Source organism: Suricata suricatta, chromosome 12 (assembly GCF_006229205.1).
Source record: "Suricata suricatta isolate VVHF042 chromosome 12, meerkat_22Aug2017_6uvM2_HiC, whole genome shotgun sequence".
Taxonomy (NCBI): domain Eukaryota; kingdom Metazoa; phylum Chordata; class Mammalia; order Carnivora; family Herpestidae; genus Suricata; species Suricata suricatta.
This window is the reverse complement of record NC_043711.1, coordinates 32,094,414-32,112,903: the sequence shown is the minus strand read 5'-3', so window position 1 is coordinate 32,112,903 and position 18,490 is coordinate 32,094,414. Positions and strand designations below refer to the sequence as shown.

Sequence of the window (18,490 nt, the reverse complement as noted above, 5' to 3'; positions counted from 1 at the left end):
GTCCATACCCTGATTTTCTCTCACATGGACCCTGGAACGGCCTTCTCACTGGTCTCATTGCTTCTGTTCTTGCCCACCTCCTCCTGCTCCTCTGCCCAAAGCCTGTTCTCGGTCCAGCTCCGTGCATGAATCATAGCACCACCCTGATGAAAACCTTCCAGTGGCTTCCCATCTTCCTTAGGATAAAATATGAAGTGTCTGCTGTGCCTTCCCTAAACTGTCCCCTGGCTTTCGTTTCTGACCTCTTTTCCATTGTTCTGCCACAATTACTCGGCCCTTCCCCCAGCATACCGAGCTTATTCCTGCATCAGAGTTTTTGGCCCTTCTCCCACTTTCCCAGCACTTTGGCATGGCTCTCAACCTGGGTGGCACCTCCTGAGCCTGGCTTTTCCTAATCCCCACCTAAAACAGCTTCCCCGCCCCTTATCTTGCTTCCTTCTTCCAATGCTTAAAAGAAAAGTTAGTTTAATGTTTATTCATTTTAGAGAGAGAAAGAGAGCATGAGCAAGGGAAGGGGAGAGAGAGAGAGGGAGACACAGAATCCAAAGCAGGCTCCAAGCTCTGAGCTGTCAGCACAGAACCCAATGTGGGGCCCAAACTCATGAACTACAAGATCATGACCTGAGCCGTAGTCAGCCACTCAACTGACTGAGCCACCCAGGCACCCCTCTTACGAGATACCTTTAAATCCTTAACCTGCATTGCTCTGAGGCACTTTAACCTATGTTTCCTATGGACGAATTATTTCCACCTGTAACTATATGCTACATTCACATATGCATTTTTCTTCTTTCATAGTGAAATATAAATTCCATTAGGGCAGGGCCTTTGTCTTGTTCACCAGTGTTTACCCAGTACCTGAGCTGGTGCTGGCTTGAACTGGGAGCTCAGTAAATATTTTTTGGAAAAAAAAAAAAGAAAGATAATGATAGATGTAATATTATGTAATAATAATAGTATAATAATATTATGTAACAATATTTGAACTATAGCATTCTGTCAACTCATTTCATTCTGACAATGACATAAACTATCGTAGGTGCTGAGAATGACTGAGCTAAGCCTTCTAAGAGGTTTATTTCATTTAGTAGACACCACACACCCACCATTGTTATCGTGTTTCACAGATGAGGAAACTGAGTAATAGCAGAAGCTAAGGAACATGCCCAAGCCCACAAAGTTGTTGGGAGGAGTGGCAAGCCTCGAACTTCTCACCCCCACCATGGACACCTGCTTATCCATAGTATATGGTATTCTTCATGTTTCTGCTCCATGCCCAACATCTCAGTTTGCACTTTAAAGCTTGTAATCTACCTAAAGGGACTTGGCATCCCCTGCCAGGGAAGCTAGAAATGGGGACTTAGGAGATGGTACAAGAGTAGACTTCTGGACACAAGCCGGCTTCTTTACGAGAAGGCTTCAGCATGTGGGACCCGATAAGCAAACACATGCAGTGCAGCCATACTGTGGACACGCGGCAGCTATTTAAGAACATTCACATTTCAGATACTGGAAAAATCAGGCTCATTTAAAATGTACTTACTCATACTTAAATATGCAGCAAGTGTTGAGGTGTGTGTTTTTTGTTTTCTGTTTTATTTTGACTTAAAAGGGGGGCACCTAGGTGGCTCAGTCACTTAAGCATCTACCTTCGGCTCAAGTCATGATCTCACTGTTCATGGGTTTGAGCCCCGCATTGGGCTCTGTGCTGACAGCTAGCTCAGAGCCCTGGAGCCTGCTTCTGATTATGTTTCTCCCTCCGCTACTCACGCTGTCTCTGTCTCTCAAAAATAAATTAAAAAAATATTTTGACTTAAAAGGATTCTGGATAGCCACCTTAGGTGTGTGGGCATAATCATTCACATAGGCAAGTGATCATAGAACACTGGAGCCACAAGGTACAAATAGTTGATTACTTAATTGCTTTAAAGTTTCCAGAACTAGGGGGACATCCTTGCATACTAAGTTCCTAGGAATATAGAAAAATCCCTGTTTATTATGTAGGAAAACACTGACCTTAAAGCATCAGAGGTGACAGCAGCACCTTGCCAAATGAGTCATGAAGATCCTGTCACCTAACTTGAATGTAAGAGCACAACTCCTGTGTTTTGCTCTCTTTTGGTCTTTCCTGATATTTAACATAGGTTTTTAGTACATACTGCATAATGGCTTCTTGGTTGGTGTTCTTCTCTTGGTCTGTGTGTAAATCACATACTTTCCACATTCCTTACACACTTTTGGTTGAGATTAGGCTAAAATGATAGGTCTGTAGCCTAGTCCCTGAGCTGGGTGACTTAACTCCTCTAGGGGATGTATATTATTCATAAGGAGAATTGTCATGTTTATCAGTAATTGAGAGAATGACTATATTAATTCAAGAGAAGAATTTTCTAGTAAATTCAGTGTCCCTTCTTCCCAGTCAGAACTTATGGGTGGTCCCTTTTCATCAAACATATTAATTACACAGAGAGCAGCAGCATTTGAAACCCTGGGAGATATCCATCCACTGATCTGGGGTAATTGCGTTTCTCTAGTGATGTGTTGATGCAGTGGGTGTCATTTTCTTCAAAGGGCTTATTACATTGAAACGTGCCGGATGTATTTGGAACACAAGCATTGTGAGGCCCATGTTAAAAATATAAACCCCTTAGGCTCTGAGCTTAAGGTGAAACTTTTTAGTAGTTACTGGAGTCCGAAAAGCTGTTGATTATGACTGTTGTCTGTATAAAATCCAATTTGCCCTTTTCATTCAGTGCGTTTTCAGAAATGATAAAACGCACCCCAGGCTACCCAGCTGTGTTTGGTTTGCTCTTCCTCCCACTTGAAGGTCCCCAGCACTAGAGGGTGGAAGGGAGGATGCTGTGCTGTGAGAAGTTGCCTTGACCAGGTCTGGGCGGATAGATGGGCGGTCGTAGGCCCTCCGCCTACCGGGCAGGTTATGTTAATTACACCTGAACACCTGAACGGGGAGCTTCCTGTTGGCATTGACTGATGGTGTCTCATGCATTTATGTTTTTGGCTGCAGGCACAACCCGATCTCCGAGAGAAGGAGAAGTGCCTGGCGTGGACTATAACTTTCTGACTGTGAAGGAGTTCTTGGACCTCGAGCAGAGTGGGACCCTTCTGGAAGTCGGCACCTATGAAGGTGAGTGTGTCTGTGCAACAGTGGTGAGGATGCCTCTCCCTGGCGCTCCAGAGGACCAGGGCCATCCAGGCATAAGCGTGTGTGAACAGTGGAGTCTAATCAGCTACAGGAGACTACAGCTCCCCCTACTGTGATTGATGCAGTGTTTGGCATGAGGCTGTGGAGCTCTTTAAAAACAATTTTTCGGGCTTTTCTTCTCCAAGAGTTTTCTCCTTTGTTAATTTATTAAGTGTGTGTGTGTGTGTGTGTGTGTGTGTGTGTGCGCGCGCGCGTGCGTGTTTCACATATGAGTATGCATGGTATTAGAAACAAGAGGGCCGCCTGGGTGGCTCAGTCCACTAAGTGGCCGACTTCAGCTCAGGTCATGATCTCACAGTTCATGGGTTCAAGCCCCCTGTCAGGCCCTGTGCTGACAGCTCAGAACCTGGAGCCTGCTTCAGAGCCTGGAGTCTGCTTCAGAGCCTGGAGTCTGCTTTAGATTTTGTGTCTCCCTCTCTCTGATCATCCCCCCCCCCCCCCGCCGCCTCAAAAATAAACAAACATTTTAAAAAATTAAAAAAAAAAAAAAGAAGGGTGCTAGGTGGCTCAGCTAGTGAAGCCTCTGACTTCGGCTCAGGTCATGATCTCAATGGTTTGTGAGTTCAAGCCCCATATTGGGGCATTGGGCTGACAGCTCAAAGCCTGGAGCTTGCTTGCTTCAGATTCTGTGTCTCTCTCTCTGCCCCTCCCCCACTTGTACTCTATCTCTCTGTCTCTGTCTGTCTCTCACTCACTCTCTCTCTCTCACTCAGTCCCTCTTAAAAATGGATAAACATCAAAAATAAATAAATAAAAATATTTAAGAATTTAAAAAATATAGAAGAGGGAAAAGAGTCATGGTCAATCACAAAATGTGACCTTACTGTTTTAAACTTGAAGGTATGCAATATCATGTTTTACTACTAATTGATTTTAATGCATTTTTTGAGTATGTCATACATCCATATGATTCATGGAACAAAATATTTCAAAGTATTAAATAACTAATCTCTTTCCTAAACCTACCTTTTTTTTGCCTAATTTTACATTTTCCTTTCTCTCAAGATTATATCCAGTGCCATTAGTTTCTGATCACCCTTCTGAATTTCTTTATGTAAATACAAGGATACATGTGCATGTGTGTATATAAACATGTTTGTTTTGTGCATGTGTTTTTATTTTTCCCCTCTGTTACACCAAAGGGAGTATGTATGCAGTCCATGCTGTTTGGCACCTTGGTCTTTTATCTAATAGTATGTCTGATAGTTCTTTGCAATGCAGTAATAAAGCTTGTTTTCTGAATGGCTGTATAATCTCTTTGTATCAGCATGGCCATGATTTATTTAACTAGTTCCCTCTGGATAAATAGTTTTAATGTTTCAAAACACTACTACATTGAATAACATGGATATAAATCATTTCACATAAGTGTAAATATGTCTACAAGATGAGGTCCCACAAATGGCATAGCAAGGTCACAGCCAAATGTGAGGAAAAAACTCAACGTATGTTTTCTGAAACGAATATTGTGGCTTGACTGCTCTTTTGAGTGTTACTATTTGAGACAGGGGAGCATAATATGATACTGTGAACTAGGTCAGGTTATTAACTTGGTCAGAATATTATGATATGTCTTTATAGTCATTTTGAAATTTGGATTTATTAGGTGATCACAGGGGCATTTTCAAGAGTAGACTTAAAAACAAAGGATACTTACAGAGACTGTTATTTTATTAGGGATATTGTAGCTTTGATGTGATAATAGCTCCTGTTCCAGGCATTGGCTAACAGGTAAGTAATTGTCCTGGGTCTTACGTATTCGGATTGTGGTTTCATATTCTTTGGAGAGGGGAGGGGCGGCCCGTTATCCCTGTACCTCCTGCCCTTTTCCAAATTGTGAATATGCATTGGGCTGTGCTTAGATGCTAATCAAAGGGCTGATTGTGAATTCAGAAATATTTCCCTTGAGTATTGCTAATTATCAGTTGTCTTAGATTCCTGGAAGTGTTGGGATATGATTGATGGTTAGGGGCTGGAGGAGAATCTGAGAAAGCCCCAAACAAGGATAATTCCCTAAGGCCTAGAAGTGAGGTGAGGAGGGGGGGGGACTAAGTGTCTACACCAGGAGCTTCTTCAAGGTTTTCTTGCAAATGTGAATCTAGTTGAAAATTCAAGTGGCCCAGACCAGAGCAAGTGTGAATCCCCTTTCATTAGCAGAAAGTGAATTGTCCTTATTTGAAATCAGTTGTTTATGCCCATCTGGGGAGCTTGAATCCCATTATATAAAATATACCCATTTCCGTTTTTGGAAGGATTAAGGGTGGGAACCATGCAATACCACAGAGTATGTGTTGGGTTGATACAGAAAAGCATGTGGCATAGACAACAGCCTATCTGGGAAACAAGGAAGCGAACCTCTTTTTATTGAGTTGTTTATATTACAGATGTTACCTAGGTGGTGTTTGTTGGTTTTCTCATTTCTTTTTATCGCTTTGACAGGTGGCCGTTATCACCTAATATTTAGATGGGAATGCTGAGACCAAGTAGCAGTTAGGAACATTTTCAAGGTTCAGAGCTGGTGCTAGAATACTGGAGCCCAAAGCCAAACCCAGCTCAGATCTGACACTTTCCCGAAAACCCTAAGAAAAGAATATCCTGGATATAACTAAAAAGTCATAGAAATAACTCGTCCAGACTTTAACCTAACTCCGTGCTGGGTAGCCACAGGGAAACATTTTTCAGAGAGCGTCTGATCATCTCATATAAATCTGTCTTTCTGTGAATATTGGTTGCTCTGTTGTTTCGGAGTTAAAATTTCTTAGGCCCAGCATTAATCCATTCCATTTTTCAGCCTTTTGACTGTTCAGTGTTTGTCAGCCTTTGACCTTTTTTAGCTCTATAATTTCCCTACCGTATGAGACAGCTCAGACTTTTTGGAGCCAACTGAAGTGTATTATGTTGACTCTTAGAAGCTGGAAGCAAAATGGAATTTTTATTAAATGCCAGCTACTGTCCCAGGAATCAGGCCGGGTGGACCTTCAGAGAAGGTCCCGTGTCTTTGCCTGCCTTGGACCGGCTGGCCGATGGCAGCTGTCTCTTGGACCCTCCCGAGCACACCGGCTGGGCTGCAGCCCTGCTGGAAATCGAATCTCAGCCCCTCTGCTGTGAGGCTGTGCGCCCTCCAGCAAGTTGCTTAATGCTCCGTATCTCCTTTTTCTCTTTGGTAAAATGAGGACAATAACAGTGCTTTCTCATAGGTAGGGTTAAATGAGACAATAATTGGGAAGGGCTGAGCACAGTGTCTGACACGTGTAAGTTCTCCGTCAGCGTTAGCTCTTACATTTGCACACACGACTGGTCCCAAATTGCCACCCTTGTGGGTTCCCTCCCCCTTTCTCCTAGTCAGTAAACCAGCACATTTGCCAGTAGAACATCTTTATTTACTTGCCAGGTACTCACCATCTTTTTTTCTACTCAGGTTTTTTCCTCTTGGCTCGTCCTGGTTCCAGAGAGAAAAGTCTAGCATAACAACACAAAACACTCTTCTTTATAAACGCTTTTTTTTTTTTTAATAAGTAATCTCTACACCCAGCATGGGGCTTGGACTCAGGATCCTGAGAGGAAGAGCTGCATGCTCTTACACCTGCCCCAGCCAGGTGGCCGCATAAAGTAACACACTTTGATCATTTTAAGTAAAAGTAATAAGTGTCCATGGTGGAAGACTTAAAACAGTGAAGAACGTAAGCACACTTCAGTCCAAGCTGCTTCCCTTCCTCCTCATGGGGAGGCACTGTTAAAGAATTTAGTGCCGAGATTTAGAACACTTAGACACACAAAGCCTGTAAGTCCGTAGCCTTGTTTACCTCTCTCTTCTTGCCTTTCCCACTTCACAGTTCTTGGGGATCTTTCTACATTACCCCCTAGAGTTCTACCTCCTTTTAAAATGCTGCAGAGTACCCCAGTGTATGCTGACCAGTCTCCTGCAGGTGGACACTTAGGATGTTATTACCCCCACTCCCCACTTTGGGTGTTTTGTAAACACGGTTGCAGTGAGCTTCCCTGCACAAATATCGCCCTACACGGTTCTGAATATAACTCTACAATAAGTTTCTGGCCGTGGAATTTTAAAGCAAGCCCTTCTAGGCGAACACGGTTCACCTGACCCAGGATTTATTGAGCGTTTGCTTTGCATCACGTGTTGTTCCGTGGCATGAGGTGTGATGTGCAGGACAGAAAACCAGAGCAGCTGTGCCTTTGAAGACACTTGTGCTTTTTAGTGATTTATTTTTGCCAGTAACTCGTCCAGCATGTACTGTGTGCTGGGTACTCTTCAAAGTGGGTTATATGCTCCACCTCACTTCATTACCCACCAGTCCTACGAGGTAGGTGCACTTGAGTCCCCATTTTACAGAAGAGGAGTATGAGACCCAGAGAGGCCAGTTATCTTGTCTGAGTTCACAAGGTCAGCCAGGAATAGAGCTGGGATCCAAACCCAGGCTGCCTGGCCGCAGGGTCCATACTCTGTAGCTCCTCAGTCTTACGAGACAAATTAAACAATGCTAAGAGAAGTGATGCATATTCTGAGAAGGGAACCACAGGCTTCTCCAGAAGCACAGAGCAAGGGCACCACATCTGATCTCCCGTCAGAGTGGACCCCCACTGAGGAAGTGACAGTTGAACTGAAGCTTGTCAGGGGACCTCATGGATTCACGTGGGAGACTCGGGGACATGGTTTCTGTTTGGAGGTTAGTACCGGCTTCCAGGCCTGAATCCAGAGAGAGCAAGTGGGATGAACCAAGAGAATGTCAGACGTTGGTCCCAGAGAAGGAGGGACAAGGAGCCATCTCCTTTTGCTTCTCATAGAACCAGTGCAATCTGACGAATCTTCCTTCAGTGGTGGAAATGTTCTGTATTCTGGTCTGTCCAACATGCAGCCACTGACTGCATGTGGTTATTGTGACTGAACACCTGAAGTTTACATTTAGTTTGATTTAAACTAATTTAACTTTAAGTAGTCACATGTATCTGATGTCTGCCATATTTTACAGCACAGCTCTAGAACGAAAGCTTCTTCAGGGAAGGGTGAGGACCTATTCAAGAAGACCCTTCCCTTGTCATTCAGCTGACTTTATTTTATTTATTTTTTATTGTTGTTATTTTTTTAAACATTTATTCATTTTTGAGAGACCAAGAGTGAGGAGGGGAGGGGCAGAGAGAGAGGGAGATAAAGAATCTAAAGCAGGCTCCAAGCTCTGAGCTGTCAGCACAGAGCCCGATGTGGGGCTTGAACTTATAAACTGCAAGGTTATTACCTGAGCTGGAGTCAGATTCTTACCGACTGAGCCACCCAGGCGCCCCTCATTAAGCTGAATTCAGAGAGCTAAGCACGTGTTTTAGAGTTAAGCTCCTTTTTAAAAAGGATAATTTTGAATCCTCCCAAAGAGGATGTTACTACAGAGCAGTGGTGATCTTCTTTTGTGGATATATTCAGTGATGTGTGAAATGGCAGACAAGTAGAGTGAAACACTAAAATCTCAGGGCCCAGGAACTGTCAGCACAGTCCTTGATATCCAATACTTCTTTGGGATTTGGAGTTGCAGGGTTGTAGGATTTTAAAGCTGGAAATGCAGTAGAGTGATTTTTTTCAGAAGACAGAACTGAGATCTAGAGAGAGACCAGCCTAAGACACTAAAGGGAATTGGGACAAAGCCTGGCCAAAGCCTGTCCCCCAAGTCATGTCACAGGCAGCACTGGGATGCCCGTATTCCTCATGGCTGCTCCCTGGAAGTAGATCCCTCAAGATTGCTAGTTTGTTTATTCAGTTGTTTATTCATTAAAAATAAATGCTGAACAAAACCAAATGTAATTTTCTTCCTAGGTCTTACAGTGCACAAGGCACATTATTCATATAATCACAGAAAGAAATCTATAGTTGTGAGTGTTCTAGGGTGAATAGAGAAGCCTATAGGTTGGGGAGATTTGATCTCTCTGGAGTTGCAAAAAGCTTTGCTTTTAGAAGTAGTAATTGAAGTAAGTTCTAAGGGTTGACCTGGTATTAGGTTGCTGGATTTAACAAAAAAAAATATCGACCATCCAGTCTTGAATATTATCTGGCAACCCTAGCAGGAGTTAGGTTTGGACTCCACTGATGTTGGTAGTAGTGGTAGTGATGAGTTGACTGAATCTGGAGATTTTTACGTGCTTTAAAAGCTGGGCTTGGTGATGCATCAGTTATCGTAAGAAGGAGTGAGAAGATGGAGGTGACAGTAGACCTCCTAGAATGACTCCTAGCTGCTGCCATTTATAACTGGATAGATGCTGGTACATGTGCCAGGATAAGAAACTGTGGGAAAGGCCAGGTTTGGTGGTGGGGCTAGGGGCTGCATGATGAGACTTCCCATGCCTCCCCGGCTCTAGAGCTGAGAACTGCATTTACACCAACAGAGCAGAGGCCTCTCCTGTGTGCGTAAGGAACCTACCCATTGCCCCTCACAAAGCACACAAGTTATTAGTGGAGCTCATAAGTGATCTCTGCTTTGCAATTTGAACCAACTCCGTATTCTGTCACGAGCTAGATTTGACATCACGGCAAGGAAAACAGGAATGAATGGGTCTTCCCGCTCTGGCTCAACTTCCTGATTGCGGCAATGAACCAATTTATTTGATAGGGTGCTTGAAATAAATCCGCAGCACCATCTCCCTTTGCCTTGCTTTTCCTTCTTTTTATTTTTTCTTGTTGACATTTTCACTCAGCAAGACCGGTTGCTGCCTCAGCGAGCCCTTGGACTTCTCGAGCAGAGAGTTTACAAGGGATGAACTACTCAGTGGGGGTGGTTCCAAACATGCCTGTTCTACAAATGCCTCTGGGTAGAAGAGACTGATGACACACTCTGAGCCTTGCAAAGGTTTCCCCTCAGCATGCCAGTGCAGTGCCAGTGTGGCATTTCCAAGTGGAGTGATGGGTTGCATATTTCTGCATGTTAATTAGGAAGAGGGATGTCAGCATTCAATAATGTTCTTGTTGTGCTTCCTAGAAGGTCTACAGAAAAAGCAGCTGCCAAGGGTATACTTTTGGGGGACACAGAGATAAAGCAGGGGTGAAGAGAGTTCCTGTTTGTCGTTGAGGAAAACGAGACCGTCTGGAGTCCTGTTCTTTGGCAGGCCTCGGAAGCCGTCTGTTCAGATAAGCTCTGTTGGCAAACTCCGCCACGGAATGTTCTCTGTTGATAATGAAAGTAACCAAAGGGAATCTGTGCTGCGATTGGCCGTTCTGCATGTGAAGATGAAGAGACCGGTGCCAGGGTGGTTTTGCTTCATTCGCTGCTTAGAGATCCCCAGAGATTCCTGGAGTTGCGAGCATGATGCTGCGGGCAGGCAAATGCGGGTTTAAACGCCAGTCATCACTTACACATTGTGTGAGTCTCATCTTCTTCTGAAAATGGGAACATTGATGTCATTTTCCCCCCATAGGATGATTACTAAAGATTAGAGTAAGTAAATGTATGGGTAATAACAAGATGGGTGTGCAATCAAGCTAAATTTTGGCTAATGTCCTTTAAATATACATTTTGATAACAGTACCTTCTCCTACATGTTAGGGCTTTTATCAGCCCACAACATTCGGTGCAATTTAAGACTGGTAGGGTCATTACATGCTAACCTTGTTCCAGGCACAGTGGTGAATACTTTGTACACTGTATCTAATTAGATCTTCACAGAGAACCTGTTAGAGCTGTTCTTATCTTTATACCACAAGAACAGAGACTAGAAAGAGAGAGGTCCCTTACTTTGCTCAGGGTCACAAAGCTATTAGATTACCCTCTTTGGTCTTAGAGTCAAAGCCAAATGGCAGGGCAAGAACAAACATCTGATTATAAAATGTTGGCTTGTTTTTCAGTGCGCGCAGATCCTGGTTTTGTGGGGTGGGGCGGGTAGGAATGGGAGGAGTGAACAGAAAGTGATGGGCGGCTTATGAATGATACCATCTTGTGCTGAGCAAGCAAGTGGAAGGTGAAATGTGGATCTGAGGTCTTTGAGGGGTAATTGACTGACCGGGAAGAAACTGCCGGAAGTCGTGCTATTAAAAACCAGGTCTGCAATGGAGGTATGGAGGAGCGTCCCAGGCTAGAATTCGAGTGCGCTGCCTCTGCTTGTTGATTTGCTCATTCCCAAAGAATCCCTAACACCCGTATGTGCCAGGCATTGCATTCGGCCTGGAGAAGCAGTAGTGCATGGAAGGGGATATGGTTCCTGCTCTCATGGCGCTTGTGGTACAGAGGTGAGGACAGATCGTTAGGATGCATGGGTGGCTCAGTCGGTTGGGCATCTGCCTTTGGCTCAGGTCACGCTCTTGCTGCTCATGGGTTCAAGCCCCGCATCGGGCTCTATGCTGACAGCTCAGGGCCTGGAGCCTGCTTCAGATTCTGTGTCTCCCACTCTCTTTGCGCCTCCTCCACTCATGTTCTATCTCTCAAAAATAAATAAACCTTAAAAATTTGTTTTAAATAATAATTAAACAAAGATTATAGTAAGGAGCCTCAGTGCCTCAGTTACTTAAGCATCCAACCATTGATTCAGCTCAGGTCATGATCTCAGGGTTCATGAGTTCAAAGCCCGCACTGGGCTCCGTGCTGACAGTGCAGAGCCTGCTTCAGATCCTCTGTCCCCCCTCTCTCTCCACCTCCCTTGCTCACTCTCAGAAATAAAACACAAATTAAAAAAATATATTGATGAATTAAACCATCTGATACTAACAACAAAGGCCATTGGGAAAGACAGGTACATGGGTTCCTGAGGACACTTAAGGGTAGCTCTGATCTAGTTGGTGGGGTCAGAGATACAGTCCCTGGGGACAAGTGAGTGGTAATAGCATGACCTTGAGGCCAGGCAAAAACAGATGCACTGAATGTCTGTGGCCTTATGTGCTATATGTATATCTGTGCTTTATACATAAAAAGAGTAATAAGACTTTTTACCCCACTGCTCCCCAAAGAGTCAAGTGTTTTTTGTCCCCTTGGGGGTGATATTGCCCATTGAAAATATATACTATAGATTCCGAGCCATTGGGAGTCACTATGATCCCATTCTGCTTATTTTCAAAAGCATGTCCTGTAGGAAGAGGACAGACAAGTGTCTCCAGCCCCCACTGCACCCCCGTACAGAATTTTAAACTGAGGGACAAAGAACCCAGGTGCTGTTTACCCTGGACCAGCCAGTGACGCTAAGGCAGGCATTTCTGCTGCTCTTGGCCTCTGCGTTCCTCATCTACGGAAGAGGAGTGATTTTTTCTGACCTGTATGCAAAGGGTGGTTCCAGGTCCCCCGAGTACTTGGTAGAAATTTGGGATCTCAGGCCCCACACTGATCCACTCAATCACAAAGAACCTCTACACAGTAGAACTTTGTTGTTGGCACGGTGTGAAAAATAAAACTGATGTATACCATACAGAACACCTGTGAAGACCGTGTTTTAGTCCCGTTTTTACTTCTTATTTCTTGTGTCTGGCGTAGTGCCTGGCCAAAAACAAACAAGCAAGCAAAACCACAGGTTCCCTGTAAGGAAATGAGTGAATGAATAGTAAATTTGTACAAAGTGAGAGGCTGTATAGATTTGATTCATTCTGGCTTAAAACTCAGGGTTATGGTCCTCCCTAAATATTGTATCAAGCTCTAAAAATTGATTTGCAGTCCCCATGAATTTTTAAATGCATGTCAGAGGAAATATTTTTCTTTGGCGTGGCCGTAGCCGAAGAGTGTGCCTGTTAATTAAGGCGAGCGGGGCCTTCCTCCGCTGCCTCCCCTTGCCCTCTCCTCCCGCCCGTCACCATCCCAGTTAAGTTTTATCTTAGAACCACTTCCGAAAATAGCAGCAGAGACACACATATTTTCATTCGAGAGAGAGGCTGGCCACCTCAGGAAGCACGTGTTGGCTAATGTGGAGACTGCACGAGAGTCAGGCTCGTGTCTCCTAGAAACCGTGAAGCCTGCCAAGTGATAACCCAAATTAATTTTTTAATCATTTATAATTCTTCAGATGATTTTTATTTAATACCATTAAGCAATCCATGCATATGCACGGGGAGTCTCTTGTGCGTACTCTGGTAAGCTGGGGCGTCTGCCATGGCTCGGTTTGGCCTGATGATGACCAGCGTGGAAACTTGATGAGGCGGAGAGTTTGCCAGAAGGAGAGAGTTGTAAGGGCAATGCCCAAGGACCAGGAAGCTAGATTTGGAGAATGAAGAGGGGGGCACAGCAGAGCCAGTGGTAACTGGCCCATGGCGAGTACACCACCTTCCTAGCCTGTCCTTGTGTGGTGAAGATAACATGGGATTATAACACAGCCCCATCCACCAAAATCCAGGGTCCGAAACCACATTCACCTGGAGTCAAATCACTAAGACGAGTCTGTGAGTTATTGAGGCTGTTTTTTTCTTAATGTTTATTTATTTATTTTGAGAGAGAGAGAGAGAGAGAGAGAGAGCGCGCGAGCAGGGAAGGGACAGAGAGAGAGAGGGAGAAAGGATCCCGAGCAGGCTCCACACTATCAGTACAGAAGCCTGATTTAGGGATTGAAACCACCAACTGTAAGATCACGACCTGAGCTGAAACTGACTGAGCTCCCCAAGTGCCCCAAGGCTGTTTTGAAGTTTTGGTTTTCTTCTGTACCTCCTGAGTCCAGTCTACTTCATGTGACCATGCCTTCGCATGGCAGCAGCCTTGACTGGGGCCAAGATGTTCATCCTCCAAGGGCAAGGGGCACACCAAGGGTAGGAGAGCAACTTCACTCCAGAAGTCCTTAGTGCAGCAAGTGTGCTTCAGGTGACTTGGCTTTGGTCACGTACGTGTCATCACCATTGCCTGGAAGAGATGGAATCCAAGGAACCAGAGTTTGTATTTGTGAAGCAGCACTTTTCAGTATATCCAGATCTGAATCAGAAACATTCCATTTCTTGCAGCACCTGGCTGGGTCAGTCAGTAGAGCCTCTGACTCTTGATATCAGGGTTGTAAGTTCAAGCGTCGTGTTGGGTGTAGATTACTTTAAAATGATAAAGTCTTTCTTAAAAAAGAGAAGAAACAATCCATTTTTTATTTTAGTGACTAATTCAAATTATTTTTTAAATACATGGGAAAAAACATATCTGTGAGGGGAAGTTGAACCCTATGTAATGAGGGGAAGTTGAACCCTATGTAATTAGAAAACCACTGAATATAAACTTTTCATAAAGTTTGTAATCAATAAGGAAAATAAATGCGGGAGATATTTGACTAATTACACCATCTCCCATTTATAACCCCTTATAGTTTAGAGGGTACCTTCCATAAAGTTAAATAAATTTAATCTTCATGATCATCCTGTGAGGTCACCAGGCCTGTGGCTGTCATTTCTATCTCACAGAGGAAGTATTTGACTGAGTGTAAAAAACTTGCCCAAGGTTTTTTGGCCATTGGCAGATTGGGTTGCTTATGGTTCTCTATTGCCCTGTCCCAAGCACTTCAGACACGGTGTCTCCTGAATCCTTCCAGCATGGTGGAATGAGCTCATATTAAAGATGAGAAACAAACTATCAACATTTAAGTAGCATTTATCAAGTGTCAGCATAGTGACAGACTTTCATGTGGGTTCGAGACTTTCAGTGGACTATCTTATTTTGTCCTCTAAACAGGTGCTCTAGATAAAAACAAGGTATTCTTAGAATCCTAGTTTTACAGAAGAGGATAAAAAGGGTTTTTTTTAGTTTTGTTTTTTTAATGGTTAAATGTCTAGGATCACAGAGTCAGTGGTGAAGCAAGGTGAAGCCCAAACTGTCCCTTAACCATTTTGATGGGCTACGTACTCTTTACGCCTCTACCTCAGACTAACCTGAATGAGATGGCTGACACTTTGTCTTCTTTTTTTTTTTTTAATTAAAAAAATTTTGGGGCACCTGGGTGGTTCAGTCGATTGAGCGTCCGGCTCTGGCTCCAGTCATGATCTCACAGTTCATGGGTTTGGGCCCCTCATCGGGCTCTGTGCTGACAGCTCAGAGCCTGGAGCCTGCTTCAGATTCTGTGTCTCCCTCTCTCTCTGACCCTCCTCTGCTTATGCTATCTCTCTCTGTCTCTCAAAAATAAATAACGTAAAAAATTTAAAAAAAATTTTTTTTACATTTATTTTTTGAGAGGTAGAGTGAGACAAAGCATGAGTGAGGGAGGGTCAGAGAGAGAAGGAGACACAGAATCTGAAACAAGCTCCAGGCTCTGAGCTAGCATTCAGCACAGAGCCTGACGTGGGGCTTGAACTCACCAACCATGAGATCATGACCGGAGCTGAGGTCAGACACTTAACTGACTGAGCCATTCAGGTGCCCCGACACTTTGTCTTCTACAACAGCAACTGCATGTAGTTCAGTATATTAATATGCACTTTTTTGGGTCCAGTCTTAATTTCCAGAAAAAGGAAACGACTATGAACAAGTGGATTGATTTGGGGAATTTATAGTTGCTTTGAAATCTGCTAATCATTTAAGAAAGATTCTGCCCTTGAAAACTGAGGAAAATCCACACATATTTGTCAAATTTATATAGAACTTTTCTATTCCAAACATTTATTTCTGTTATTAATTGAGGATGTCTAAGTTTTCATTGATTTTTTTTTTTAATGACAACAGCTTCTTGAATGTTGATTTGGTTCCATGGCACTGGAAGTGAATGATAATATTTGTAAAATTATAATTATAAAATTGTGAATAAAGAGACCCATCTCTTGGTCATATCTTTTAGTGGAAGAGTCTTAGAGACATTGGTCTTTAACTTCTAACTCAATTATGCTTGTGATGCTTAGTGTAATAGTGCTCAGAAGGAATTAGAATTAAATTCAGTAGAGCTTTGTGTCAAGTTTTGTTCTCTGTGAAGATAATTTTTTAAATAGTGAGCTCTTTTACTTACCTACCTCATTAATAGTCTCCAGTTGTGAAAAAGTCAACACTGTGGTCTCCTTTCAACATCAACAAAAGTGTGGGAGGTTCTTAGCTGTAACCTCTGTAGAAATGCAAGAGGGGCCTTGGTTCATACGTGTGCTTCACCTTGCACACGTGTTAGCCTTTAACAACAGGCATGGGTGCCTTTCTTGAAGTTGGTTATATTCAGTACCTTCAAGTTGGAAGGCTGACAAGTTTTTTGAAGAAATTGATACCATTATCTGTGAAAGAACTAGAATGACTGAGTTGAGTAGAAGCCTCCACCAGAATGTGCTTTTTAGGTTTCTCTCTGGTATCCTTCAAACTCAAACATGGCTCCCACCACTCTATGACACCTTTTAACTCCTGTGTTGGGAGCTCCTCGCTGACACACACTCACACCACTGTCAGAGAAACCGGGTGTGAATATTCATAAGTGTGGTGACTCAAAAAGTATTTTAAAGAAATAATATAAATAAAAAAGAGATTTTAATCATAAAATAAGGTTCAGTGGAAGCTATTTCTTGAGTATCCATCTGTCTTGTGCACAGCAGTGTATTACTGTCTCCTTTTGTGCGTTTGTAATAAAATGCATATTTTATGTAATTATGTATGGAAGTTAGACAGTGGGTGAGTCCTTGGGAAGCAACAGTGTATAACGATTTGTTATTATTTATAAATTCTACTTTACCAGGCATAGAACCACAAACATTGCTGAGGATTTATTGAAGAACTCAGTGTAATTAATCTTCCTGGTCTTCCTGTAAAAGACGTGAGATGGTGAATGGATTAGTGGCATTCTAATGCTGATGTTTTTTATCATGTAGTCACTGCATATTATTGATTAGAAGCTGTATTTTTCAAAATTGGGCTATTCATGAATCACCTTTATGATTTTGTCTACATCTGAACATATAATATCTAACGCTTGAAATATTCTTTAAAATAACTTGTTTTTAACTTAGGTTTTCAAAAGGAATCACTGCCACTACTGCTATTTATTTAATTAATTTTTTATTATATATAGCTGCCTTTTTTTTTTTAAGTTTATGTAATGACAGTAAGAAAGAGAGAGAGGAAGAATCCCAAGCAGGCTCCACACTGTTAGTGCAGAGCCTGATGCAGGGCTTGAACCCATAAACTGAGATCATGACCTGAGCCAAAACTAAGCGTCAGATGCTTAACCAGCTGGGCCACCTAGGCACCCCTATAACTAGCTGTTTTTTTAAACTTAAAGTCAATTTTAAAGAAGATGTGGTGTATATATACACAATGGAGTACTATATGGCAATGAGGAAGAATGAAATATGGCCATTTGTAGCAAAGGGGATGGACCTCAAGGATATCATGCTAAGCGAGATAAGTCAGGCGGAGAATGACAGATACCATATGTTTGCACTCATAGGTCTAACAGGAGAAACCTAACGAGGACCATAGGAAGGGGAAGGGGGAAAGAGAGCTGGGAAGAGTGAGGGACACACATCATGAGAGACTATTGAATACTGAAAACGAACCGTGAACTGAAGGGGGAGGGGGAGGGGAGGGAGGGAAGGAGGTGATGGTCATGGTGTGGGGCGCTTGTGGGGAGAAGCACTGGGTGTTTCATGGAAACCAATTTGAAAATAAACTATTTTAAAAAAAGCATTGCTTTTTCAGTTCACTTTAAAAGTCAACTTTATATTACTACCATAACTTAGGAACTAGATTGTTTTTTTTAAAAACATTAAAATATCCACACTTATTAAAATAAAAAGATAAAATGTAAAAATCTATCCAGATACTACTCAAAAATCATGAGCCAAACATTGGGGAAAAGTGGCTAAAAGCAAAATGGACAGTCACTGAAAGAGCAGCCATCGTGCCTTCATTGACACAGTTTTCTGCTAGAACTTGGCAAGGGCTGGCTTCCACCCGATCTGACCCGGAGAGTCAGGTCTGCCATTTCTGTTAAAGAGGCACCACGTGGTATTCACCGTCCTCTTTTTTAAATAATGCCCTGGTTCCCTCTTAAGGAGTCTCCTTATTAAGGGAAGGTGACCTTGACTTTGTAGGCCAGTAAGGGTGCTGGCAATAATGAATTTGTTATTTTCTGCGAGGCCACCTCTAAATTGGATTTAGCATTATGCTGGTGCATATGTGTAAAAAGGGGACAACTGAGTTTCAAAAGTAATGAGGATGAAGGTTTGCTATTCCGTACAGCCGCCTTTGTTTTCAGCCCTACTAGTAGGTTCTTTGCAACTAAACAATGCAGTTTTCCTCCTCGCTTCTGAAATCGCCATGTCTAGCTAGGGAGGAACGATGTCTTTCATAACCTATTCCAGAAATGAAATACAGTTTGTTCTGGCTTTCTATTTAAAAAAAAAATTTTTTTTTAATGTGCTGAGAGATTTGG

At 43.0% G+C, this 18,490-nt stretch overlaps 1 protein-coding gene across 3 annotated transcripts in view; it reads left to right on the top strand.

Moving 5' to 3' along the window:
• Nucleotides 1–18,490, top strand: part of MAGI1 (membrane associated guanylate kinase, WW and PDZ domain containing 1) — a 624,267-nt gene that overhangs the window by 489,532 nt on the left and 116,245 nt on the right. For all 3 annotated transcript variants that reach the window (XM_029916404.1, XM_029916403.1, XM_029916405.1), the window contains exon 3: nt 3,026–3,145. In XM_029916404.1, the coding sequence (XP_029772264.1) occupies nt 3,026–3,145 (120 nt within the window). The remainder of the gene's footprint in view (nt 1–3,025; nt 3,146–18,490) is intronic.